Source organism: Cucumis sativus, chromosome 6, assembly GCF_000004075.3.
Source record: "Cucumis sativus cultivar 9930 chromosome 6, Cucumber_9930_V3, whole genome shotgun sequence".
NCBI classification, from domain to species: domain Eukaryota; kingdom Viridiplantae; phylum Streptophyta; class Magnoliopsida; order Cucurbitales; family Cucurbitaceae; genus Cucumis; species Cucumis sativus.
In genome coordinates this window covers 24,870,709-24,898,260 of record NC_026660.2, presented here as the reverse complement: position 1 = coordinate 24,898,260, position 27,552 = coordinate 24,870,709, and the positions used below count along the sequence as shown (strand labels likewise).

The window sequence follows — 27,552 nt, the reverse complement described above, 5'->3', positions numbered from 1 at the left end:
CTTTCTCAATCATAGTTAGAGAAAGAGCCAATTTACCTACTCCAATCCCATCATACCTACCACCACCAGGCCCCAAGCTTTCAACCTTTTCTATGAGACCAACAAAGCAACAACAACAAAAAACAACTTAGCAATGTAAATTTTGTTTCTTTCTTATTCTCCCCTTTTCTCCTTCCCTTTGCCTCTCTATGGTCCTCAATGTATTGTCCTTCTACTTTCCCTCTTTATTCATTACTTGTTGCACGTGACTCCAACCAAACTATTGCCAACTTTTTCTTTTTATGTGTAGTTTTAATTCCTAAATACGTCAATCCATGGACTTTCTACTAAAAGGTGTAGCTGTAAGGAGCGTATTTTCACTTACGGTAAATTTGTGTGTCTGAATATGATATTCAAGTTGGTCAATAGTGGTACTGAAAAATAAAATCGATAAGAATTCCACAATTGACAAACCTAAACAAACACGACTGACATCTTAATCAAATTACACATAATATTTCTAAAATTTGGGTAAGTTTTGATAACGAGTTTTCTGATTCTTAATTAGAAAAAATGGCAAGACGTTTATGTTCAATACGCGAACCAAATTTAGCTTTTATATTTTGAAATAAGCAATTTTGAATGTTCACATGAAATTTGAAATTAATTAACCATTACAAGAAACTTGTCAATCATGCAGACAATTCATAGAACTGACAACTTTGAAAGGGCAAATGGAAATCATATGCATATACATGAGATGCCACGTTACTATTGTGGCTTGTGAGACCGAGCCCAAACAACCTAAACCCAACGCTTTAATTTACATTACCAAAGTACCTTTTTCGATAAATCTGCAACATTACTATTGTTACTTGTGACACCTACCCAAATTACCTAAACCCATTGCTTTTATTTACATTACCAAGTACCTTTTTACCACTAATCTACAGTGTTTTTTTTTTTTTTTTTTTTTCTGGTTAGGACCAATTTGTATTTAGAAGGTAAACTATTTTTCTTTGGATAGGAAAGAAGAAAAGAGAGGACGAGTGAAGTAAATACGAGTTTTTGAAATAGTATTTACTATACTTGTATGTTATAGTTGTACAGATTACTGCCCAAAACATGAAATGTGCTATGATGACCCACTCCAATGGTGCAATTCAAATTGCCCCTCATTAGGGTGTTCGAGTCTGAAGTGGGCTTAAGCAGACTAAATGTTTAAGATTCCAGATCCTCGAGAGAGTCATTCCAAATGGATTCTATAACTAATGGATTAATTAGAGACAAAAATAATGAAACAGTAGCTGCTGCCACTGGCAAGAACAAAGCCATCATACAAAATCCAAACATATAATACAATTGTTCTAATTCAAATAAAGGAGAATAGAGGTATTCGTACCAAAGCAATTAATACAATGACATTTAAACTTACAAGTGGGCCTGCAGAGGTCATCTTCAAGACAGACCTTTTACTTAATTCAAGCTTTCACGCAGCAGTTGAAGCAACTTAAAATGCTCTTTCTTGTCTGCCAGAACAATCAAAAGCATAAACATGTAAGAATCATACAAAAATGGACACTTTCCATACTTGCTCAAAAAACGAATAAGGTCCCACTGTTTTGTACAATTTACCCAAGATCTCATACCTAAATAATTTTTAATACAAATAAAGTTGACAGTCAATCCTAACGTAAAATATCTAAATTCCAAACCAATTAAAAATCTAAAACATAATTTTAGCTGATAATAAAATAAAAATAGAATTGTAAAAAGTACTCATTTATTATTTTTCATTCCATTTCTGACTAGGCAAACCAACCAGCACCCCATCTATACTGTATGAATTTAGATAATGGTTTGTACGAAGCAATTAATGTGGTTTGGTGTGGTGCAATTAACCGTTTCTTAATGGACCTTAGGACTCTCACTCGTAATTTAACACCCCGTTAAATGATATATTTAGAAAGAAATTAATGGGGGTAGTATGAAAAAACATAGATATACAAAGCATATACAGAGGGTGATCAAAGATGGGTTAAATGTCAGCATACTGTGGCTGACCCTCCAAATCCAAAATATGATCACCGTCCCTTTCAATTGAAACCAAGAAATTTACATGTAAGACTACACCACATCAGGAGGTTGGTCAGCCACAATAAACCAATAGACCAAAAACATCTCGAGCACCTTTTATTTAGCTAATTAAACTACCAAATTGAAACTGAAAGAAATAGAATAAAGTTCAACATTGACACAAGTTAGAATCTGTCCTTGGTAGGGGGAAAATGTGCTTCTCTTCACCTTCCCCACATAAGAAAAAGAAAACCTGTTCAGCCATTCTTAAATATGAGATAGGATCTATGAATTACTACTACCCCCAATTTTAATCTATGACAAATGTGGCAGCAAATACCATATGAATGCCCACAAGTAATGCTCTTACTAGTGGGTTAGGGGCAAAGGGGGACCCAGCCCCCAACTTGTTTCCACAAATGCAACTTTAAGTCGACATCTCACCTCATTCTAATTGAACAATACACACTATCCACATAAAATCTGAACGATGCCCCCCCCTCACAAGTGGTTTTATTATTCTTATTTAATTTGTATGCCATGAAACAAGGCCTAAGATATATTATTACAGAGTACAAACACGATTCACGCTAACAGAGAGTAAATAAGAATTCTCTTAAATAAACTGAAGCATCTTGAGCTTGTTCACTTTGCCAATATAAGAGATGACCTTCAAATTATTCCAAATAGCGACACCAATGGTTAACTCTGGCAGTTAAACAATGGAGAAGGAACCACATTGACTAGATTTCAAAGCCATCGTGATATGGAATAGAAAGACATGTGCTCATGAAAATATATATACATGAACATGCAAATATGACATGTCACTGGGATCTTTTTTCAAAATATATATGTAACTAACAATAACTACCTCAGCCTACAATATTTAGGATAGGAGAACTAATATACGAATAGTTAAAACCTTCATTAGCTTATTCATCATAAAATTAGATGACACTTCAGGAAAATATTTCTTTTGTTGATTTTTCCACAATCAATAGCTGTATCCACAAGTTAACAGATAATAGCAACCAGCATGGACCCACAAGTTTGATAAAGAACCTTCAAGGCCACATACAACACATTGATGTAACCCAACCCAAACCCAACCCAACAAATTCTTGAGTTGTCCAAACGGTATTTGTTTAGAAGAACATGCAAGTCCCTATCAAATAATAAAAAATAACCAATATGAAATTTTAGGGAGAAGCGAAAATCTTACTGGTGGGGAGTGGTGATTCTGATGATAAGGGTGATGATTATCAGTAGGGAAAGTGTCTGTTGTCGTTGGGGGTGCGGCTTTGGCAATGAGCTCCTCTTCATTTCCAAGACTCGCCCGAGACACGTCTCTCTTGTTTTGTTTCCTATTTTCCCTAAGTTTTGAGAAATCAAGCGAGTAATCAGGCAGCTGTCCCTTCTGGTCCCAGTCTCCAAATTGTGGCACTGAAAGCCAGGGAGCAGTTTTCTGTAGGAAAAAAAAAGTAACGTATCTCAAAGTTGAAGCCAAGAATGTCAGTTACATTTACGTTTTTTTTTTTTTTCGGGAAAAATAAAGAAGTTCGAAGTTAAAACACGAATTAAAAGTTCTACAGCTTTTCAATTTTCTACAACTAACATTTTTTCAGTATAATAAACGTGGGATGAAGATCCAACCTCAAACCTCTAGAAAACCATGCCAATTACTGAGCTAAACTCATTTCAGCTCTAACTGAAGTATTTATTGTCACCTAAAGGCTAAAGCCTAAAGCACACACCACATCAGAGGTTTGCACATAAACCTCTCATTGTCTAATTTATTAGTCTTGTCTTATTAGTAATTTAGTATTCACAAAAGACAATGAGAAAAGAAATCTAATTGCTATCTTATTGGAGCCAGAAATTAAGTTTCTCTTATGAATCAAATTAAATTTTGATTCGTTATAAGCAGAGTGCAATAATTGGATAAAATTTCCAATTTCGAAGTCAGTGACAGCAACTTTTCTAAAATTCTATTCTTCAGTCTTCAGAACATGCTAAAATATAAATAAATAAACAAAAAGTCAATAGTTGAAATAGAAGAGCAGCTGAATGAAACCTATCGGCTAAAGCGTTGAAATTTTGGAACCAAGGAAAATAATCGGCAAGAGGATGGAGGAAAAAGTTGATAAGTTTGGCTGCTTCCCAGCTTAGAAAAGTAACACGATTGTCTCCGTGAATTAATCATAAACGGTTAAAAAGCAAAAGCATAACGCTAATTGCTCCCGTGACAAAAACAAATACGTCCAAATCCAAACAAGCTAACTAACAAATCAAATTACGTTTCTGAATTTTAAAAGCAATGTGAGCAATTCGGACCGAAAGAGGCAAAAGTATAAGGTAAAAGAAAAAGTATATATCAAATATCAAATTCCAAGGAACAGAATGGAAGGAAATACCAGTGCATGTGCAAGATAAAACGCCACGAAACTAGCGACGATTTCGCTCAAAAGAAACAAATAACAGAGCAACATTTAATTCACAGTTTGACCAGGAAAAAAACACTGATAATAATAAAATTATACTGTTTCTATGATCGTTTTCATCAGGCGAGGTCTAAACACCAAAGAGACAACAATCGCAGCTCTCCAAAAGTCCCACCGTACAATTAAACTCGGATCAAGAAATCTATGCATTTCCACTCTGTAACTAGCAAAAAACCTAAGTTTCTGAACGGAAAAAATAAACATCGACAAAAACAGAACAAGAAAACCACAAAAAGCAGTAAAGCAAAAACAACAACCTCCTTCCGATCATCCATATGCAAGTTCTCAACGAAGAACACCGGAGAAGAAAACGATTGAAGCAAAAAGGAGGAGAGTTTGAAGTTGTATACTAAGCAAAAAGGATTGAGAGTGAAAGCGTAGAGCAGAAGCAAAGAAGAAGCAGCGGGCAACGACACTGCAATTCTTATATTCTTCTTCTTCTTCTTCTTCGTTAGATAAAAGTAAAAAAGAAAAAACAGAAAAGACTCTGTTGAGTGTATATATAAAGGTGTATGAATTGACGATAGTGGGTCTCTGCGCTTTGCAATATTACGAGAATGCCACTACTGCACGCACTAGTCTAAGTGGCCTTCGCTGTTTCTCAGGCTTTTACAGTTGTATTGTGTGTTTAGCCTTACACGGAATAAATATTTATATCAACATATAATGGCGCTTACGCGGATTACAAACGTTTCGGATTTCTCCAAAACGACGACGTCTTCTTTTATGTAAGATTAGGAATTTTTTGTTCTACTATGATTTTTTATTAGATTATTCAATTTCAAATCAAAGATTTTGGGTTAATATCTTATTTTGATCTAATACTTTGGTTGCATTTGAATGTTGAATTTTAGTTTATGTATTTTCTAATTCTATCTTCAATTTTAGTTCTTATTATTAGCTTCTTGTTGATTTTTTTAAAAAACCTTTGAAAATGTATTTACGTATTATATTTTATTCCATGAAAATTGTCAAAATAAAGATTAATTTTATGAACTATATTTAATATTTGCTAAAAATTATAAATTATAAATAGGAAGGATGAGACCTCAAGTTGAATAAACTGTATATTATAACATAGAATGACAATTGGTTGGGTTTTTAAAAAACCGTGTATTCAAAGCGTGCTTTATCTCGCAAGTAAAAATTTATGAGAGTTTGTTGTGTCATGATTAAAATACATCAATTATGTGACTTATTATCTTAATTGATACGGAATTTATCATCGATTAAACAACTTCACTTCTTACCTTAAATGTTTATTTAAAATGTCGTGTGGCAGTGACTAAGAATAATGTAATGGTGTTCAAGTTTATGTGTTAAGTCATTGCTAATTTACTACATTGTTTTTTAGCCTAGTTTTTGTCCAACATTTTAACGAAAGTTCACTCCATTTGTAGTTTAGAATATTTAATTAAATCTCAAAAAGCAATCATATGTGTTTTTATAAAGTAATTTTTCATAGTGCTCGAGCTTAGATTAAAATGATAGTTTCATTTTAAGACGACAATAGAGGTATGTTTGAATGATACAAAGTTATATTTGGTAGTAACGTAAATCTCCATGTTAGTTTTACAACCATCTATTATACTATTCATGATTATCATGTTCACTTATGGCTGTGTAATATATTCGCAGTATTGACAAAAAAAAAAAAAGTATAAAAAAAGCACAAATGTTGATACCTATCAATCAAAATACCTCATAAATTAATCAATTTTATTAAAATGCCCCATCTCTACAAATATGCATTTATTTAGCTCATATTTGATATTGACTTTTAAAAAACCGAGTTATAATAATAATAATAATGATAAAAATAAAACTGTGACATGCATATAATAACAATAAAGAAGAAGGAGAAAAAATGAACATATAAAATAAGAAGGGAATTTCTCCACATTCAACTAATGATTGGTGGGAGGTGAGGAGGATGTGATTAAATTTTAGATAAGACTAAGGAAGACATCCTTGACTTCACCATTTGCTCCATCACCTCCAATTGATATATCCAAAACTTGATGCAAATGGGCTAAGGAGCATATCAATTGGGTCACTAGCCTTTTTCACAGATATCTCTTCAAACAAATATACAAGCAGCCCATTTGTTTTCAAGTTTCAATCCAATCTAACCTTATTTCCAATTCAATGATAAAATCCGGTTGATTGATCCATGGATGTTACTCAATTTGTCGTAATCTGTTAATGTTTGCTCAAACACAATATGAACATTTATACTTTTTTATTTAATCTAGTGAGACTATATGAACATTTATTATTATTTGACTAGACTTTTAAATTATGTGGTGAAGGTTAAGATAAGAATAGATTAAAAATAAGAAAATGTAAAAAATATTAAAAGCTAAAACTCTATCAATTTAATTTTGTTTGTATTGAATACTGAGGCGTGGATTATACACGTGAAAATGACTAATTAAAGAGGAAAACTCTTGAAATGAATAAAAAGAAGAAAAAAGATTAAAAGAAAAAAGAAAAAAATCAAGCCGTCTAGGAATGTGAATACGTGGATAGCAGAGATCCACGAATAAGACGAAACGTGGCAGAATGTCATTGGATTGGGTGGGCCACGAAGAAGCTTTGTAGCTCAACACGCACCACAAAACTCATATTTGACGAAATGGGCTTTATCTCTCCCGCGGGCCACAAATTTGCAATCTTCACTTCCCTAATTTTCGTCTTTTCTTTACTATCCTAATTTGTTCATTTATTTTTAAAAACAAACTTATTATTATTATTATTATTCTTAACTTGATATGTTTGATTTAAAAAACAATCTCAAACTCCATCTAAAATAACAGTCCAATATGAGTATACAATTTAAATTATTATAGTGTTAAATCCATCCAATTAAATTAGAATCAAACTAAAAGAAATTTAAATGACAAAATTTTAAAAAACATTCATAAAATATAGCTAAATTAATAAACAAGATAAATTAAGATAAACGAAGATAAATGATTATAGTGGGTGATATTTATGAATATTTTGGTTCATTTAGGTTTAAAAATAAATTGGTAGGAGAGATTTTTTAATCCGATTTAGTATAATATATTAAAAAAACGTAGAGAAGAAACGAAGAAATTATATCCATTGTTTAAAAAATATATATGAATATTATTGGTTTTATAGAAATAAGAATAAAAATAATAAACGAAAAATATAAAAAGAAGACAAACCGATAATTTGATGAATAATGGGCTAAGCGGTGCTCTGAGTTTGCCATTGAAGGAGCTCGCACTACGTTTCCGTCTCGCAATCTTCTTTGATTTGCGAGTTCCTTCCTTCCATTCACCAACACCCATTTCTTCTCTTTCATTTCTATTTCTTGCTGTTACTTCGATTTCGTCGACATGGACTTGACTATCAAGCTTCATCATCTTCACCTCCGCTCCAGTTTTCTCACCGGCTCACCTCTTTTGGATTCTCGGAAGACTCTATTTGGGTCTTCTCAGCATCACCTTTCGAATCGAACAGTCTCACAATCCATTGGAGGTAACTTTAAAAGTATTAGAGCTAGTAGTTTACCCAATCCTAGAAGAGTCAATTCTAGAATTGAAGCAGTGGCCGTAGAAGCATCCGTTGCGGAAACTTCGACCAAGGAGGATATTGAATCTTTGTTATCCAGCGGTTCTGTGGGTGAATTTGATGGTAAACGTGTATTTAAACAGTCAAATGCTGGAGATTCTCGAATTTCGTCAGGTGTGAAGCTTGAAAATGTGAGTAAGAGCTATAAGGGTGCGACGGTATTGAAGAACGTGAGTTGGGAAGTTAAAAAGGGGGAAAAAGTTGGTTTGGTTGGTGTAAATGGTGCTGGAAAAACGACGCAAATGCGGATTATTGCTGGTCTCGAGGAGCCTGATTCAGGGAATGTGATGAAGGCAAAGGCGAATATGAAAATTGCATTTCTGAGCCAAGAATTTGAGGTTTCTTTGAGTAGGACAGTGAGGGAGGAGTTCTTGAGTGCATTCAAAGAGGAAATGGAGATAGCAACGAGGTTAGAGAAGGTTCAGAAGGCATTGGAAAGCGCAGTGGAGGATTTACAGTTGATGGGGAGGCTACTGGATGAGTTTGATTTGCTTCAGCGGCGAGCACAAGCAGTTGACTTAGATGAAGTGGATGTTAAGGTCAGTAAGCTGCTGCCAGAACTTGGATTTTCTGAGGAGGATTCAGACAGGTTAGTGGCATCTTTTAGTGGGGGGTGGCAGATGAGAATGTCGCTTGGGAAGATCTTACTTCAGGTATATATGCACGTTGTCGATAATAATTTGATATTATAACTCTACTTCTTGTTTTATATCTGTCTTTGATCATTATATGTCAAAGTTTCACAATATACCGAGTGAATTATAGTCTTGTGCCACTCTCTGCAGGAGCCAGATTTGTTACTATTGGATGAACCTACGAATCATCTTGATCTTGACACTATAGAGTGGCTTGAGGGTTATCTCAACAAGCAGGATGTGCCAATGGTTATCATATCACATGACAGAGCTTTTCTAGATCAGCTGTGTACAAAAATAGTTGAAACTGATATGGGTGTATCGAGAACATATGAGGGAAATTATTCGCAATATGTTATGTCAAAAGCTGAATGGATTGAAGCTCAAAATGCAGCATGGGAGAAGCAACAGAAGGAAATTGAACAGACTAAAGACTTGATAAGTAGGCTAGGTGCTGGAGCAAATTCCGGGCGTGCTTCCTCAGCTGAAAAGGTACACAATAGTCTTCCATATTTAGGAACAAATGTGATCTAATAAGAAGCCATGCCAACGAGTTGTTTATCATGTGAAAATTACATTCTTAATACATGTTCATTATAGTTGGCACCATTTGACAGGTACCTGTATTAGATTTAATTAGTTTGTATGGATTTCCCTGTCCTCATATCTTTCTTGCAACAACCTATAAATTTCTTCTTTCCTGTAAGAGTTAGGCAAATCTTCTCTCAAGCAAATACGTAGGACGTCATATACTTGAAATGTGCCGCTTAATTGGAAATGCTGTCATCTAGATTACATGCCATGTTCATCGATGTATGCTTAGCTGCCATGAGCTTATTACATGTTCTAATGAACCTGCGTGCCACTTGATTTCTTCTTCTTCTTCATACCACTGAAAAGAGTGCACTTGCCTCTAATTTGCATACTCTGGCGTTTTTATATCTATGTTGGGTGGGCCAAATTCTATTTTGCTTTTCTGCTAATATCCCTCTTCTGTTCTCTCTCATTCATAACAACAGAAGTTGGAGAGGCTTCAAGAAGCGGATCTTGTAGAAAAGCCATTTCAAAGGAAACAAATGAAGATTAGGTTCCCTGAGCGTGGGCAGAGCGGGAGAACTGTGGTGGCGGTTAAAAATTTGGAATTTGGCTTTGAAGATAAGGTGAGTTAATGAAGTTCTATTAATAATAGAGAGGCTTCAGAGTGATCAGATGTTTGTTAATTTAGCAATCTTCATTTTCATATGTTTTTTTTGGTTTTGGTGTGGCAGCAGTTGTTCAATAAAGCAAATCTTATCATTGAAAGGGGTGAGAAGATTGCCATTCTTGGCCCAAATGGATGTGGAAAAAGTACACTACTAAAATTGATAATGGGTTTGGAAAAGCCCAAAGGAGGTGAAGTTCTGCTTGGGGAGCACAACGTGTTACCTAATTATTTTGAACAAAATCAGGTATCCTGCAATTACTCGTATATCTCCTCTATCGATCTGTAATAACAGTTTTTCTCATTTCATTGCTTACATCTAATATTTTTGGCAGACAATTTTATCCTATGGACCTAATCTCTGTGTTGAAAATTTGTACCCTTGTTCAGGCTGAGGCACTTGATTTGGAAAAGACAGTGCTTGAGACAGTAGAGGAAGTTGCAGAGGACTGGAGAATTGATGATATAAAAGGTCTCCTTGGACGTTGTAATTTTAAAACTGAGATGCTTGATAGGAAGGTTTCGTTATTAAGTGGTGGGGAGAAGGTAATCTTAAGTTGCAAACGATCTTTGTGATTATGTTTGTTTTCTCAGTATCTTGTGAAGTATGGAAAGTTTTATATTCCACAAATCCTTTTGGATAAGAAACATATATATTCATAGAACAAAAGAGAACAACCTAAAGGCAAGGGACAAGAGGGCTCTCCCCAAAAGAAATCATCAACTATTGAAAATCATAGAAAGGCTGTAGTTACAAAACTGCTTGGTGCAATTCGTACTCCACCAAGAAGCTGTGTGTGCAACACAGTCCAAAAGGAATCAAAAGAATTATAGTTAGTTTTAAATTTTTTTACTATTCCTCTGTTTCCAAATGCACCACAAAAGGGACTAGGTAGCACATCTCCACGAGATGTTTCCTTTTAGACTATAACCTCCAATGTTGAGCCCTTCCACAACTGATGTCTGGATTGCATTTTTGGGGCAACTGACTCCACTATTTACCAAGTTACTAACTATAAGTCTACGTCCACAGTTAGTTCCATATTTTTTATATCCTGAGGATTGTGGTAGGGTCCGGTTACTACAGATCTTAACTTTCTTATCATAGATGATTTACCAGAATCCAGGATCACTTTTAATAGATTAATCTCAATCGGGAGGTTAAAGTTCCTTGGCCAAATTTAGACTTTTCAGGATTATGAGGTTGTCCTTCAACCCTCTTTGGTTTCCAAATGGATGTTGTTTTTAACAGTTTGCTGAATCCTTATTCTTCAATTTTCGGTCTAATCATATTTGTCTACTACGATTGATGAATGAATGTGAACTAATACTTTTACACAATGACAAACTTTATACCCATTGGATTTGGATTTCTTAAGAAGTTTGGAAGAATGCTGCAAATAGAAAAAATATATTATCATCACTTAACGTTAATTTTTTTTATCTAAAATAGAATTATATTGGATACTTTCTCAATAATATCCATGTATACTTCTGAGTTAATTTTGGCGTTTGTATTTTCTGGTTAGGTTGCCCTGGTTGTCTTTGTCGTAGTATGAACTGTTAGCCTTTATGTGACTGGCAGACTTGATAGTTGAAAAGTTTTTGAGTTATTTGAATCTCTTCATACTTCTTTTCTCACTCTCCCTCTTCTTCCCTTCCTCCGATTCTCTCTCTCTTTCTGCATTGCATAATTCCTATTTTAGATACCGTCAACTGTCATTTTCTGTTTGGTGTATTGTCTTATCCCTTTGGCATATACCTGTATCATTTGATTAAAGCATGGCTCGATAATTGACATCTGTACTCTGTTTTTACAGGCACGCCTTGCATTTTGTAAATTCATGGTAAAACCATCAACGTTGCTGGTATTGGATGAACCGACAAATCACTTGGATATACCTTCAAAAGAGATGCTCGAGGTTCAATTTCTTTTTTAAATTGAATATTAGTACCTGTGATATGCCTTTACACTTGAAATATCATATTCAATTGCAATCTCAATCTCTGATTGTCTTATCAGGAGGCAATAACTGAATACAGTGGCACCGTCATCACTGTTTCTCATGATCGTTACTTTATAAAGCAAATTGTAAATAGAGTCATTGAAGTTAAAGAGGGAAATTTACAGGATTACGCCGGTGACTACAATGTAAGACTGATCCAACTATTCACTTATTTATCATCTAATGCTTCAGGGTCTTACTTTGAGGTTCAAAGAAATATTTTTATCTAAACCCCATGATTAAATCAACCACTCTGGAGACTTCAATTGATGTAAGTGTTAATGGATGAAAATTCCTCCAAAATATTTTGCTAATTGGGATTGATATGAATGATTTGATACAAAAACCTCTTTTCCTAAAATTCCTCCTCTACTCTTTCTCTAACCATAGTAGAGTTCGCATGAATTCATAAATTTCTCCATCAATTACTTCCCCATGTCGTGTAATTGCTTATAAAACCAGAAAGTTACCAAGCATTTTGTGGAACTGTTGCTGATGGTACGGTTATGAGTTATGTCAGTAGATTCTTACTTGATGCTGTTTGTGGTTTACAACAGTATTATCTGGAAAAGAATCTGGATGCCAGGGAAAGAGAGCTAGAACGTGAGGCAGAGCTTGAAGAAAAGGCTCCTAAGCTTAAAGCCAAATCCAAGATGTCTAAGGTACAGTCAGTCAGTCAGTCACGTTTAAAATTAGTGCCAATTACCAATTTTCTTAGCCGTTAGCGATGGCTTAAAATCAAAGGAAAGCTGGACTTGTGACTTAAACCCAACCCCCTTAATTCTACCCTCAGTCAGGTTTGACAATTGTAGGAATAATAGCAAAGTTGCCTCTGGAAAAGGAAAAGGTTAATTAAGAATAACTTAGAAATATGTTATTAGGAGCAAAACAAAACATTATTTGATTTTGAATGACTAAAATCATGTTTTTGGAATAATTTCAAATTTACTCCAACATGTTGTAGTCAATGGCGTTCGAAATCATATTAGATGTGAATCGTGTGATTGCTTTCGGTTTTGGTTTTGCAGTGAATGATAAGGTTTATTTAATTTAGTTCACTTCATCTTTTTGTCACTCTACAGGCCGAGAAGGAAGCACGAAAGAAACAGAAGGTGCAAGCATTTCAGCAAGCGAAAGCGAAAGCCAAATCAAAAGGGCTAAAGAATGCGAAGAGATGGAATTGAATGAGACATATTTTTTTAAAAAAACTCTCATCAAGAACGTTATTTATTGAAACTAATGTTACTGATAGGAATTAGAAAGCCTAGGAGGTGTAGCACATTGTGAGCCAGATTCCTCACCTTTGTCTATAATGTATAAATAGAATCCTAAGCTCTTTATTTAGATATCTGTAATGGAAAATCTTATCCTGTAAATTCATGGTGTTTTACATTCATACAGTTCCTTTTTTTCTTCCTCCTCCAGTGGTTTAAGAATATTTTTTTAAAAAATTTAGCTGAACTTCAAAAAAGTACTAGTTTTTGAAGGACTCCATTTTCATTTTTACAAAGATGAGATGACAACTCAGTGTCTGTTTGAAAAAGGAAACTATTCATCTTTTTAAATGTAGTTTTTTTAGATTTTATAGAACAAAAAGAAATTAAAATAAATGGTAACAGTTTCATAAGAGTTTGATTGTAAGATCAAATAATATTTGTAGCGATTGGTGCATTTTGAAATATTTAACAACTAACCAAATTATAAGTATTTAACAACTAAGGCTATGTTTACCAAATCATAACAAATATTGGTATAATCATTATTGACATATGGACTGCAATCGTAAATGTAATTAAGTTGTTTTTCATTGTATTTACTTAAAATTATAAATGTTGTCAAATTTACTGTTAACATTATGGTTTGGATTAACCTTAACGGTAAAACAATAATGGTAACCATAACGATCAACAGTATAATGTAATTTTTATAAAGAAAGTGACTTTTTTCTCTTTTTAGATACTTTGATCCCAGGTTGAATAGGCTACTAGATCCATGGCTTTCAAGCAAGAGCGGTATTAATTTTCAATCAACTCTTCTCTCGAAGAAGAGAACTAGCTACAACAATCAGATTGATCACTCTCCGTTTATCAATTGGCCTGTCATTTTTATTTAAAGACGTAAACAACATTAAATATATTCACATGGAGTCCACTTTTTATAAAACTACTGTTGATTCATTCCGACTGAAGTTGGATAAACATCACTAAATTATAAAATTTTATAAGTTTAGATGAACTGATTAACCGAATTAAAAGTTGTACTCATTAGATGAAAAACTTTTTTTTAAAGATATATTTTCAATCTCACTCCTAAACTTTCAAATTCATCAATAGTTTAATTAATTTTTCGTTTATAAAAAGAAATGTATATATTTGTAATGGAAGATAAGAGACAAAAAGAAGTCATGGTGACAGAAACAGTGACATCTTTTGAGAAAGTAAAGAAATATGAAGATATTTATGAGAAGGAGGAGGAAGACAAGAGTCTGTTTGATAGGAACTTGTGAGGAAGCTTTTAGCTTTTGACAACTCCAAAACGGCTCTCTTTTTTAGGAGTGCGTAGCCCTTCAAAGAAATGACAACTCCCTTCTATACAAAAGCTTTTTATCTCAAAGTTCATTTTCGTTTCATTTTCAAATTTTAGTAAAATTAATTAAGAGCCATGTCATAGATATGAATAAATTAATTATCGTTCAACTAAATTTAATTTTAAAATATTTTCTTTAGAAATAAGTTTGAATTTTGTAATTACACTGTATGATAATTGACAAAAACAAAACACTAAACTTGTTCTATTTGTTTACAATGAGCAACCAAATAAAGCAACAATGGAAGAATTCTAAGATAAATTAATTTCAAACTTAAAAGTTTGATTTCTAATCTAAGAGTATTATAAGGAAAACATGTAAGACAACAATCATGATGACGATCATTATGATAACATCAACATCGTTAATGAGATCATTAATTTTATTTTATTTAAAATTCAAAGAGATGTTTAAACCACTAACTTGAAATTAACTGAGTGGACTACTATAACCAAATCTACATTTAAGCTTTTAATTATAATAGTTAGTTTTTATAACGGTTAGAACCTACAATTAACTAAAGCATCACTCTATCAAATTTTGTTTTGCTACAAGATTAACTATTTTAGATTGAAATAATTTAGGCTTCAAATAACCTACCAAACTATAGGAAGCATAGACTATAATATCAAATTCAACCTCTAAACAGTTGTTACAATTTATCTGAATTTGTTAGAACCAAAACTCCATCGCATGATGCATTAAGTTGGGAGGATATTTGGTATTATTAAATGATTTGTGAGGTAGTAAGTTGAGGAGATGCATGTTTATACATACATTAAAACCAAAGAACAGCTTTACTAAACAGAACATATCATCCACTATTGCAATAACAATATGATACCCATCACATTAAATAGAAGCTTTTTCCATTTTTATTTCTTCACGTGGTTATTATTTTGAAAATGTTATAGCTAATTTTTTTAAAATAATAGCTTTTTTTTTTTTTTTTTTTTTTTTTCATTAAGAACAATTATTTAAAACTCAATTACTTGGATGTGGTTGGAATTGAGAGTGGAAGAAACTGGCCGAAACTTGCTTCTTTGCCATGCCCTTCTGATAATTGATTTTCAACACCATCGCTTTGTAACCTTGACCTTGAATCCATGTTTCATATGAAGAATGATGGAAGGATTTGGAACAACTTTATGGCCTATTTGTTGAGTAATGTTGTAGTTATGAATCATGGCAGCTGCAACAAGTTTCATTTCAGTAAAAGCTACTTCTTTCCCCAAACAAGTTCTTGGTCCTGCATTAAATGCTAAAAATTTATAAGATGGCACATGTTTGATACTTCCCTTTTCTGAAATCCATCTCTCTGGCTTAAACTCCAAGCAATCTTTCCCCCATACTTCACTCATTCTTCCCAATGCATATAATGAAAACACAATCTTTGTTTTCGGTTTTATGTGATGACCACTTGGGAGTGTATCATGTTGCATAGCTACCTTGTGTTGAAATGGAACTGGTGGATATAGTCTAAGTGCTTCACACCAAGCCCCATGAAAATAAACTAGCTTCTTCAACTCATCAATTGAAAATATTCGCCACTGATCACGAGATTCGTCGGCTGGAATTGCTGTTTTGAGCTCTTCTCTAATTTTTTCTACAACGGTTGGATTGTTCGAAAGACAAAAGAAAAACCAAGAGAGAGCTGAACTCAAAGTGTCTCTGCCCGCGATCATGAAATTTAGAACAGTGTCTCTCAGAAACTTATCATCTTTGTTTGTATCATTTGTAATATATGATGTAATCAAATCAACTCCTTCTCTTTGCTCATCACCCTCTTCTTTCATTTGATTTCGCAAGCTTTCCCTTTTGGAGGCTATCAATTTACCGATGGTTTCATCTATGGTTTCCCAAGCTTGTTTGAGCCTTGTGGGTGGCCCAATCTGGAGTTTGTTCTGAAATTTCCATATTTTCTTAGGGATAAAATGTCGGAGAAAAATGACTTCCTCTGCCTCATCCATGGCCTTGGAAAAAGGAACTTCAGGAAATTCAAGAGATAAACTTTGAAGATCAAAGCCAGTGACAAACATACAAGTTGAGTCAAAAGAGAACCTTTGAAACAAATCTTGCAAATCCAACACTGACCCATTTTCACAAACACTATCAAGAACAGGAACAAGCCCTGCTTTCACCTTCTTCAATGTAATTTTCTCCACGAATTGAACATATTTGTGATCATGGACCAAGGAATGAGCAGTTTTTCGTAGGCTTTTCCAAACATCAGAATCAGAATTGAAAATCCCATCTCCCAAAATCTCAAAGATGTACTTGAAATCAGGGCCTTTGGGGTATCGCTCAAAGTTGGTGCTCAAGATATGATGGATATTTGAAGGGTCGGATGTGAAGTAGAAGTCAAGATCAGCAAACCAAGCACCTTTGAAAAAGAAAGTGAAAGAAGAAAGGCGTAAAATATGAGTGAAATGGTCTTGAATTCTATGCAAATTACGGAGGATAGTGAGAGTCATTCCGAAGAAAGGCAAATTCCAAGGAATTTCATTATATTTCCACTTTACAGATAGAAAAAGAAGCACTGAAAGAAAGGGTATGAAAGTGAGAAGGATTTCTAAAAAGCTCATGGAAGCCATTATTGGAGCTCTCTCTCTCAAACTCAAACTCAAACTTGGTTTTGGAGATGGCTATGGAGATGGATATGTACATAATCTATCTGATATAAATATTTATATATATATTGGAAAATGGGAATAATTGGGAATGAATCTTTGTCATGAATAGTTATATACAGTGCATGGATGAAATATAGAAAGATATTGGCCGTTCATCAAATGTAATAGGAGAAGATGTGTTTTTGGAAAATGGTTTGTGCATTCCATCCAAAATAATTTAGATAGTTCTTAGGAACAATGTTTGAATCCTTCTCTAAGAAATAAAATGAATTGAATTTATTTTCAACTTTTTTTCTTAGCCTAAATAACTATTTAATTTTTTGTTTTGGTTCTAAACTTATTTCATATTAGATAAAATTGATCTATAAGGTATATGTGAACTTGAATTTTCAAATTTTTTATGGAATGTTTGTTTCAATATATTATGTTTGGATATGGAAATGATTTATATTATTCTTTTCATTAAAATAAACAAACTATATATTGAACTTCCAAAGTATATTATTTGAATTAAATTGGCATTTGATTAACTAAATTGGCTTAGGGTTATTCAGATCTAAAACAATAGAAGCTGTTAAAAAAGGGGACCAAACTCATTCTCTTCCCTAATGTTTGCTATTTAATTAGTCATCAATAGAAGCTAACTTAAATTAAAGTATTAATACATAATTATTGAATTTGAATACTACAGTACTTACCATATTGAACATGAATTTGGTTTATTAAAAGAAAATGGTTAATATGTATTGTGTTTGTTGATAATTAATTTCAATATAGACTTTAATTGATTTGTTATACATTTGGTTTATTTAAATAAAATTGTTAATACATACTGTGTTATTTATTTTTATTACAGGTTGAAAGTGGAGAATTTGAATCTAAAACTTTTTGGTTCTTGATTTAAACAGATGTCAAGTTAGCTTAAATTTTAATTTAATTTTTTCACGAGAACGTTGACATATTATTATTATTAAAATTTTACTCGTTCTTTTCTTTTCTTTTTTATTTATTTTTATCAAGAACCACACACATATGTAACAAAATAAATTTACATAAACAAAAAGTAATGTTTAAATAGAATTAATGTAAGGAAATCATTTCAAAATATTTTCTTTTATTATTTCAAATTGAAGGTGCGTTTAATTTAACTTTTTTTTTTTGGATGTGTTTAATCTTAGTCAAGTAAAGGAAAATGTCAAAAATGGTAAAATGGGCCAAACTACTTTATGCCAAAATCAAAGTGGTACATATTTTTGTCTTTTTTTTTCTATCTTAAAATGTAAACAGATTACATTTTTAGTTATTAGTTCGTCATGGAGTACCGTTGAGTGTACAGTGTATTTGTAATTACATCAAACAAAAGAGAAATTACATCAAATCACAAGAATATTTAGAAAAAATATTTCATTACACCTAATTTTTTTCATATTACGAATATAACTAAATTTGTGATATCAAAAAATAATAATAAGACTATTAAATGATAATCATTTTTAAATTTGTTATTTTTATAATTTTAGAAAAGGTTTGGACAAGATTCTATTATTATAACTTTTTTTCTTATTTTTGGAAGATATTATAATAAAAATTAAAATAAGTATGTGTTGTATGAAGAAATATAAGCCACGTAGAGAATTCAATAAAGACATAAGCATGACATATTTTCACTTTCACTTTTTCACTACAATGTATGTATACTTTTTTAATTAAGTTATTCCTAAGAATTTATTTTTTTGCATACTCACTTTCACTATAGTGTTATTAATAATGAAAAAACAAAATATTCCAATCCTAATCGAGAGGTTGTAGTTTGTGATTTATTTGATTTTAGTTCAATTATTTTCACTTTTAATAAACCATAAATTTGGTGTTAGAAGTAACAATATTTATATATATTTTAAAAACAACAATAAACAAGGAAGGAGGAGCCACTAAATTATTTATTTATTAAAAATATAAAAACTAAAATTGGAAATTCAAAATGGGAAGAACACTCAACAAAACAAACTCCATTTCAAACCATACGTACTTTCACGAATTTATTATCGTTATCACTATTAAATGTTTTATTTAAGACATTTCACCATTAGTGTGAGCAAAAGAAAGATTATCAAAACATTACCAAAACTCAGAAAGAATTAGAGAAATTTTCTTCAAACAGAAAGCTAAACAAGTTGGCAATGAAGCAAAATATCAAAGATGGTAACAAATTTGGTAGCTTACTTTCATCCACCACTTTGTTCCATGCATTTCCTAATGTATTTATAATTCATCTGAAATATCATTGCTATCGTGTGTGCTCGATCTAGTCAATTCTTTAAACACGTTGTAGGTTGTTCGAATTTAATGTAATTTCATCGTTATATTTTTATGTTCCAATCATAAAACAAATCATTTTTTTTAACTGTGAAAAAAAATGTTATATATATTTACTAAAATGAATATAGTTCAATTAACTATAAATTTAAAACCGTCAACTTCAAGTTTAGATATATTAATCCTTTCATCTCACATATCATATAATCATAACCTTCATTCACCCATTTTTCAAAAATCCAAAAATATCACACATATATATATATATACTATTTAAAATAACTAGACGCATAAATTTATACAAGTATTAAATCTTGACACTCAAAATTTATGATATAGTTGTAGTAATTAAACATCCAGATTATACTTAAAATTGAACCCTCATATTTTAACACTTTAATAAAATTGAGGACTCATTTTTTAAATTTAAAAGTTTAAGGATGCAGTTATAATTACGGTCATACTTTATAGCCATAGTTTTTATAATTTACCCTAATTTTATGGTTTCAACCGTGAACTTTGAGAGAAGAATATTCTTTTTTGAATTACAACTTAGTATATGTTATTGTTTCTTTAATTCCTAAAAGCTCTAAAAAGTGCTTAATAAGTTTCAAACTTTCATTTTTTTTTCCCAAATGGTTACTTCTATGAATTTCTAACCTTTTGTCTACTAACAAATTAAAAGTTTTAATCAAATTTATTATTTGTATAAATTATGATTATGACACTATATATATCTTTTTAGACCTTTTTAAAATATAAGTTATACCCCTAGTCATCTTTAAATAAATAGTTATTATTTTGGTGAGTATGACTTAATGATAATTGACTTAATCTTTTTTTCATTGTTATATTTAAAAAATAACAAAATAAATAAATATTTATTTAACTAACGGTCATATTAACCCAACCACTACTTATAACTATTTTTAAACTTTAGAGATTCAAGTGTCATTTTTTAAATCTATATAAATCACAAATATTAAGGGCCAAAAATGTAATATTTTTTTTAAAGAAAATTACAATAAGATAAAGATACAAATGTTGGGTGTACCATTAATAGTTAATTAAATTTGACATATATTCTTTTTCTCAAAGATTAATTATAGGCAAAAGTTTTGATACATGAAGGAAAATAAACACAATAAAAAGGAAAGAAAGAAAATCAAATATAGTGTTGAAATATAAGACACATAGTTCACCAAACTATATTAAAAACACACATGGGTTTGGCTCAACTAATTAACTCAAACGCCCCACCCACTTAAGCCGTAAATCCAAATGCACCATTTAAGGCAGAGTTTAGACTTTGCTGTGAGCCCACCTCTTTGTATTTTGGGGAGAAAATGTTAGATGAATAAATGGTCTTGAACAACCTTTAACTTCAAAAAAAAAAAAAAAAGAGAGCCTAATTTAATGATTGAGACAATAAACTAGTCCATCCAAGGTTGAATATTTAATTTTCATCACCCATAAACGTTGGAAAAAATGTAGGAGGTTAGGGCCTTAGATGAGTCTATATTTGGATAGAAAGTTTAGATTTTGTTTTCGAAAAATGTTAGATTTTAAAATTATTTAATTCACACGGTACAGTTTGATTTAGGGGCATAAATTTGGATCAAATGAATTAACCGAATCACATGTGAGAATGGAACGATGTTAGTGATAAGTTCGGATTGAACATAAGGAGCACGTTAATTTCTCTAGTAAATAATTTTCAACAAAAAGGTAACTAATGGGGTGTTTTGAGATTGGTTTTGATTGTAAACAACATAGTAAAATTGCACCAAGAGTAAATTAGGGTAAAATCTTCAATCAATAATTAAAATATCTCAGCTTGGGTTAAGAGTTTCAATCTATATATTCAAGACATTTGCTCATGGAATTTTATCACTAAATGATTTATTGCTTATAATACCTAACCAATTTAATTAGAAAAGGTAACTAAATCATCCTAGAAATCGAACTAGCCTAATTTGAACAAGGAAATGTGTGTCATTTTGAATCAATCTAATTGCATTTAAGATTCCGAGAATATTAGGTTGGATAATTAACTTTCGGGCATCTAATTAGTTATTGGAATGGATCAAATCAAAGTTTATTAGAACATAACGCACAAGCAAATTACTAGCGCTAATCTAACTCAATACAACTTCATGCAATTGTCATGCAACCAAACATGGAGAATTACACGATAATCAAGTTATCACCATATATATAGTCCACGAGCGTCCACAATATTGAGTTAAGAATGAATCCCGACTTAGTAGTGACTTAGTTAAAATTCTAAAAAATGCCATTGTTGGGCTTCTTTCAATTTGCTTGCAGGTATAAAACAAGTGAAAGGACAGCTTGGAGTGAAAAAACTAGGAGGAGAAACCACGTCTTCTTTTGATGGTGGCCATACACGTGGACGAAGGTAAAATCTCCCCTTCCTTTTATTCCTGCACTTTACGAAAAGAAAGTAAAACAAAGAAAGAAATGAACGAAAAATTACCTCTCTTCTTTCTCTTAGTACTTCTGCGAACCCTAAGCCTTTGATGATGGTGATTTTGTTTTGAATGGAGTTGAACACACAAGCAATGGTTGAAGATGAAGGAGAAGAAGAAGATCAAGAATGCAAGATTTACGTGGTTCGGCCAAAATATGCCCACATCCACGAGAAGGATCACTTTAGTCAAGATGAGTACAAAGTTTTTTGTTCTCATTTTCTTTTCTTTTTGTGTATCTAAATGCATAGAGGTGTATTTGTAAAACCTAAAACTAATTTTTGAGATCACCTTTGTTTATATAGGTGTTTACAAAAAAAAAGAAAAAATAACATAAAACAAAATATCTACTATGTTGGAATTCAAATGCTACAACCATGAAATAGAACGAAACCCTGAGAACCAAAACTAAAACATAGTACGCCTTAGCCCATATTCTCGACACGAAGAGCAATGGGAAAGAGATAAGTACATAAACTATCCAAGCGAGCTTATAAAATAGAGAGGAAGACGTCAAAAAGGGGTTGGAAGCGGAGATAGGTCGGGTGGCTGCAGAAACAAATTATTATATATAAAATTTGTAACATGGACAAAGCTAAGATGTTGCAAGGAAGTTGTCGCATGCATAAACGTTAGAGCGTAGCGACGTCATATCATTTTCACAAATAATGATGCATCTATTGGCGTTGTTAGGCAGAAACCAATTGTGGCCTTTCTTTCCATATCTCCACTCTGATGGGTGCTATTTGAGTTTATTGTCACCTATTAACACCGACTTCTATCTGTTGGCTCATAACCTACAAGATAGTTTATTAGAAATGAAAATCATAGAATGTATTCATAAGTGAGATTATATAGTACACTTTCGATGGTATCCCGATTTCTAAAAGCATCACTATTATATTTAAAGTTTACCTAGATTTTAATTGAAAATTTTAAAAGGTAGAATTATATTAGAAAAGATAGAAAAAGCTAAATAAATATACTACTTTATGTGGTAGATTCAATTTTGTTTTGTTTTAAATTAAAACATGCATTATGTAATTTAATTATATAAAATCCATGCTCATAAATTAATTTCTTTTTTTATATCGAATCTAATATTTCTAGGGTTTGTAAATATACAATTGAAATCTAATTTGTAAATATGGTACTACCAAATACATATATCTCATAACATCAAATACAATTATTATTTTTCAAAATTTTCTTTTGTCAAGCATTTAATTATCCATCTTTCCTCCGAACTCATAATTTGCACGTTTCTCCAAAAATCTCTTACAAGATATGTAGCCATCAATACACATTCATTTACATTTACGCAGCCATCAATATAAAAAACAATCCTATCTCGAAATTGAAGTTGACAGTTAATCTCCCAATTAACATACTCCATCACATAAACAAAATTAAAATTAATAATCGTGTTAACCATTCATCTTACATTATCAACAGAACATTCAACCAAAAATAATTCAACTTACATTTAATATACTTTTATTGATGCAATTTTTACACCAATAATAATACTTTGATCCAATGGCTCAAATGGATTCGGCTTGAGCGGACGAATGCGACGATAACTACTCGGCGGATGGCTTCGCCTGCGCTTGAACGATGTGCGGCTGACGGAAAATGTAAGGGTTTGATAAAGAAACAAAATATGATAGAAGAGAGAGATATGTGAGATATGGGCATGGAAATGGAAAATTCAGAAAAAAGTTGTTTCTATGACATGTGACTTTAATTTGTTTGTTTGTTAGTTTTTATCTTTTTTTTCTTCAATCACAAACATGTCTTTACTTAAACCTTGCTGATTTCAATGACACACATGAATCCAATATAAATGATTTTTTTTTCAAGAAAATATTGTAAATCTTAATTCTAAACTTTATATTTGGTTAGAATTTACTAGAAAACAAAGGTTTTAAATACATCTAGAGAACGTTTAGGAGTAATTTCTGACGGTCTTAATATTATTACAATTTTTTAATTAAATGCTTAAAAATGTAGAGAAAACATACTTTTACTATCACAATATGACAATTTTTTCCCCCTAATTTAAAAGTAATACACTTCAGTTCAGAATGAAAAAAAAAAACATGAACTTTACTATAAAATAACAATCTTATTTGTACTTAATTTAACCAACAAAACTAGAAACTTAGTTTAACTTAATTTCAAGTCCATCTCTTTGTAACCTTGACCTTAAATCCATGCTTCATATGTAGAACAACAGAAGTTTTTGGAATAACCTGATGCCCTGTTTGTTGAATAATATTGTAGTTATGAATAATGGCAGCTGCTACTATTTTCAACTCAGTGAAAGCCACTTGTTTCCCCAAGCATGTTCTTGGCCCAGCATTGAATGACAAGAATTTATAAGATGGAAAATGTTTGATCTTTCCATTTTCAGAAATCCATCTCTCTGGCTTAAATTCCAAGCAATCTTTTCCCCAAACATCACTCATTCTTCCCAATGCATATATAGACAGCAAAATCTTTGTTTTGGGTTTTATGTGATGACCTGATGGAAGAATGTCAGGTTGTACAGCCACCTTGTGATTGACTGGGACTGGAGGATATAATCTAAGAGATTCACACAAAGATCCATGGAAGTAAACTAACTTATCTACCTCTTCAATAGAAAATATCCGCCATTGATCACATGCTTCGTTTGTTGGAACCGTTGTTCTCAGCTCTTCTCTGATCTTCTCAACGACGATTGGATTTTTCGAAAGACAAAAGAAAAACCAAGAGAGAGCTGCACTTAGAGTGTCCCTACCTGCAACCATGAAATTCAATACAGTGTCTCTTAAAACCTTATCGTCATTTTCTTTGTAGTCTTTCATATATGATGTGATCAAATCAGCTCCTTCATCTTCTTTTTCTTTTAAATTCTTCTTCAAGCTCTCTCTTTTTGAGGCTATCAATTCTGCAATTACTTGATCTATGATTTTCCAAGCTTGTTTCATCTTCTTGGCTTGTCCAATTTGGAATTTTTCTTCAAAATCCCACAACATTTTAGGAAAAACATGGCGAATAAGAATCACTTCCTCGGCTTCATCCACAGCTCTTGAGAAAGGGACTTGAGGGAATTCAAGAGACAAACTATGGAAGTCGAAGCCAGTGACGAACAAACAAGTTGAATCAAAAGAGAACCTTTGAAACAAATCTTGCAAATCCAACACTGACCCATTTTCACAAGCACTTTGAAGAACAGGAACAAGCCCTTCCTTCACTTTCTTCAATGTAATTTTCTCCAAGAATTTATGAAAACTCTCATGTCCAACCAAGGACAGAGCAGTTTTGCGTTGATTTTTCCAAACATCAGAATCGGAGTTGAAAATCCCATCTCCCAAGATATCAAAAATGTAGTTGAAGTCAGGGCCTTTTGGGTAACGTTCGAAATGGACACTCAAAATGTGGTTGACATTTGAAGGGTCAGCAGTGAGGAGGAAGTCCGTACTTGAGAACCAAACACCTTTGAAGAAGAAATTTTGACTGGATTCAATTAAGACTTCAGCTATACGATCATGAACTCGATGGTGATGAGCAATAAGATGGGGAATCATACCCAAGATTGGCCAATTCCAAGGAAGAGTTTCCATTCCATTTGAATTCCATCTCCAAATTCGAGAGAAAATTATGAAAAGAAAAGATATGATAAAGGTAAGAGGGATAATGGCTGAATAGTCGATGGAAGCCATTGGAGCTCTGCGTCTCAATGCGAACTTGGTTTCTATTATGAGTCCACCATTTAGTGCTTTATATATATATTTGATATAAATGGTATGAGATCTTTCTATCCAAAAAGAGATGTAATCTCCATATGTTACATGTTTTAATTTTTCAAATTAATTCAATTCTTATCATAATTTTTCCTCATTTTTTGATTTGTAATTAACCATATATATATTTTTTATATAAAAAAAAGTGTTATTTAATTGCTTTTAAAGCTTAAAGAGTAGTTTGATTAAAGTTACTAAATCAAATTACTGACCATCCTAACTTTTTAAAAGAAATCTTGGTTGAAGACTTCATGCTCTTTTGAGAAGTAAGCCAAAGTTGTATTATTTCAAATTTTATAAACTTACCAATTTGAATTTTTTTTTACTATAAATAATCTATTTTTCTTCATCCTAGAGGTAAAAAATAAAAAATAAAAAAATAACCTTCACATCCAAAACTTCACAACCACCGCTTCTTCTAGCCTTCGGCTATTCTTAAAAAACAAAAATTCTACCACATTTATTTTGTTTTCTCCTTTAACAAATTTCTATATCTTCATCTTTCTTCAAAAAAGCTATGTGCAATGGAGGTTTACAATAGAACTTGGTTCTAATGATCTATAGTTCAAACAACACCAAAGTTTAGTATTTTGGATTTCAACATTTTTTTGTTTTAATTATTTTTTCCCTCTTATTTTTTCTATTTTTTTTATTATTTATTTATTTATTATCTTATTTCTATATTTTCTTTCTCTGATAATAATTTTACTTGATTATGCATATTGTTTCACACGGTTTATCTTTTTTTTTCTACTCATTGTTTGTTCTCTTTTTTTTTTTTCTCTAGTAATTTTGTTTTCTTTTTTCTTTTACTTATAGATTATTGTTTATTATACATTTTAATCTTTGAATACGAGTGCTTCATATACATATATATATATAGGTGAAAGGACTATCAATAACTATTACTTTGATAGGAGCTTTCTACTCGTTCAAAGGACTAATTTTTATGCATATGAATGAGGAGTAAAGATCATTGAGAAGAAAGATTAGAAAAGGACCACTAATTAATATTAATGAGGACTAATAGTCAAGAGGAGAAAAAAATATTGAAAACTCTATCCAACAAGATTGAAGTTGACATACTATCTAATATTTGAGCCATCTTAAAGAGTAAAGGAGAGAAAAATCTCTTTTTAATCTCATGTTTTAAATGTTCGTGTTTGTTTTATGGTTCATTTAATATATTATTCTTGTTAGTAGTTCTTTAAATTTTTAATATTTTAAATTAATTTTCTTTCGTAGTCTAATTTTCTAGAATTTTTTAGGTTTGAGTTAGATTATTTAGGCTATACTTTTTCTAAAAAATGTAATGTGTTTTTTTAATGTACATTAATCTATGATTATGCTTTTTTAAAAATGACATTGTTTCTCTCTCTCTATATATAATATTTTGTATTAATTGCTACTTTAATTTTCAATTTAATATTTCTTCAAATTTTTTTAAACATATGAAAGTTCCACAAATTATATATCGTGTAATTATTAAAAAAAAACTATTGTGTATCATTTCAAAACTGTTGAATTCTTTTTTATCAAGTATATTATTTTTATAAAATTTCGAACAACAAAACTTAAGAAATTTGAGAGAACGATTTTCTAAAATTTTCTTAAGGTGAGGAGTCGATTTTATAGAGTTTGAGGTCCATCTTCAATATGCTTTTATTAAAATCTTGATATATTTACTCCTTATTTTTACTTGTTTAATTTTTTCTATCAATATGTTTAA

General features: G+C 31.6%; 4 protein-coding genes across 5 annotated transcripts; 1 reads left to right on the top strand and 3 right to left on the bottom strand.

Annotated features, from left to right (window-relative positions):
* Positions 1–1,044: 1,044 nt before the first annotated feature.
* LOC101206523 lies at positions 1,045–5,131 on the bottom strand. The gene is made up of 3 exons (XM_004141912.3): positions 4,817–5,131; positions 3,281–3,523; positions 1,045–1,508 (listed from the first exon to the last, which is right to left on the bottom strand). Exons 1-3 carry the CDS (start codon positions 4,832–4,834, stop codon positions 1,461–1,463), a joined length of 309 nt encoding a protein of 102 aa, XP_004141960.1. The 5' UTR covers positions 4,835–5,131; the 3' UTR covers positions 1,045–1,460.
* A 2,625-nt stretch (positions 5,132–7,756) lies between these two features.
* On the top strand, positions 7,757–13,423 carry LOC101206768 (ABC transporter F family member 5). 2 transcript variants are annotated; one of them, XM_011659492.2, is made up of 9 exons: positions 7,757–8,818; positions 8,951–9,292; positions 9,820–9,960; positions 10,072–10,248; positions 10,392–10,547; positions 11,822–11,923; positions 12,025–12,153; positions 12,565–12,669; positions 13,090–13,423. In XM_011659492.2, the coding sequence occupies exons 1-9, from the start codon at positions 7,931–7,933 to the stop codon at positions 13,189–13,191; spliced, it is 2,142 nt and encodes a 713-aa protein (XP_011657794.1). In that variant the 5' UTR covers positions 7,757–7,930; the 3' UTR covers positions 13,192–13,423. The 2 variants fall into 2 exon arrangements, with proteins under 2 accessions (XP_011657794.1, XP_004141961.1); XM_004141913.3 differs by having other exon boundaries at positions 10,069–10,248.
* A 1,949-nt stretch (positions 13,424–15,372) lies between these two features.
* On the bottom strand, positions 15,373–17,267 carry LOC101204712 (alkane hydroxylase MAH1). The gene has a single exon (XM_004141988.3). The coding sequence runs from the start codon at positions 17,186–17,188 to the stop codon at positions 15,665–15,667; it is 1,524 nt and encodes a 507-aa protein (XP_004142036.2). The 5' UTR covers positions 17,189–17,267; the 3' UTR covers positions 15,373–15,664.
* Positions 17,268–22,429: 5,162 nt separating this feature from the next.
* Positions 22,430–25,792, bottom strand: LOC101204954 (alkane hydroxylase MAH1). Its single transcript, XM_004141989.3, has 3 exons — positions 24,288–25,792; positions 23,517–23,657; positions 22,430–22,829 (listed from the first exon to the last, which is right to left on the bottom strand). Exons 1-2 carry the CDS (start codon positions 25,740–25,742, stop codon positions 23,616–23,618), a joined length of 1,497 nt encoding a protein of 498 aa, XP_004142037.3. The 5' UTR covers positions 25,743–25,792; the 3' UTR covers positions 22,430–22,829; positions 23,517–23,615.
* Between the last annotated feature and the right edge of the window lie 1,760 nt (positions 25,793–27,552).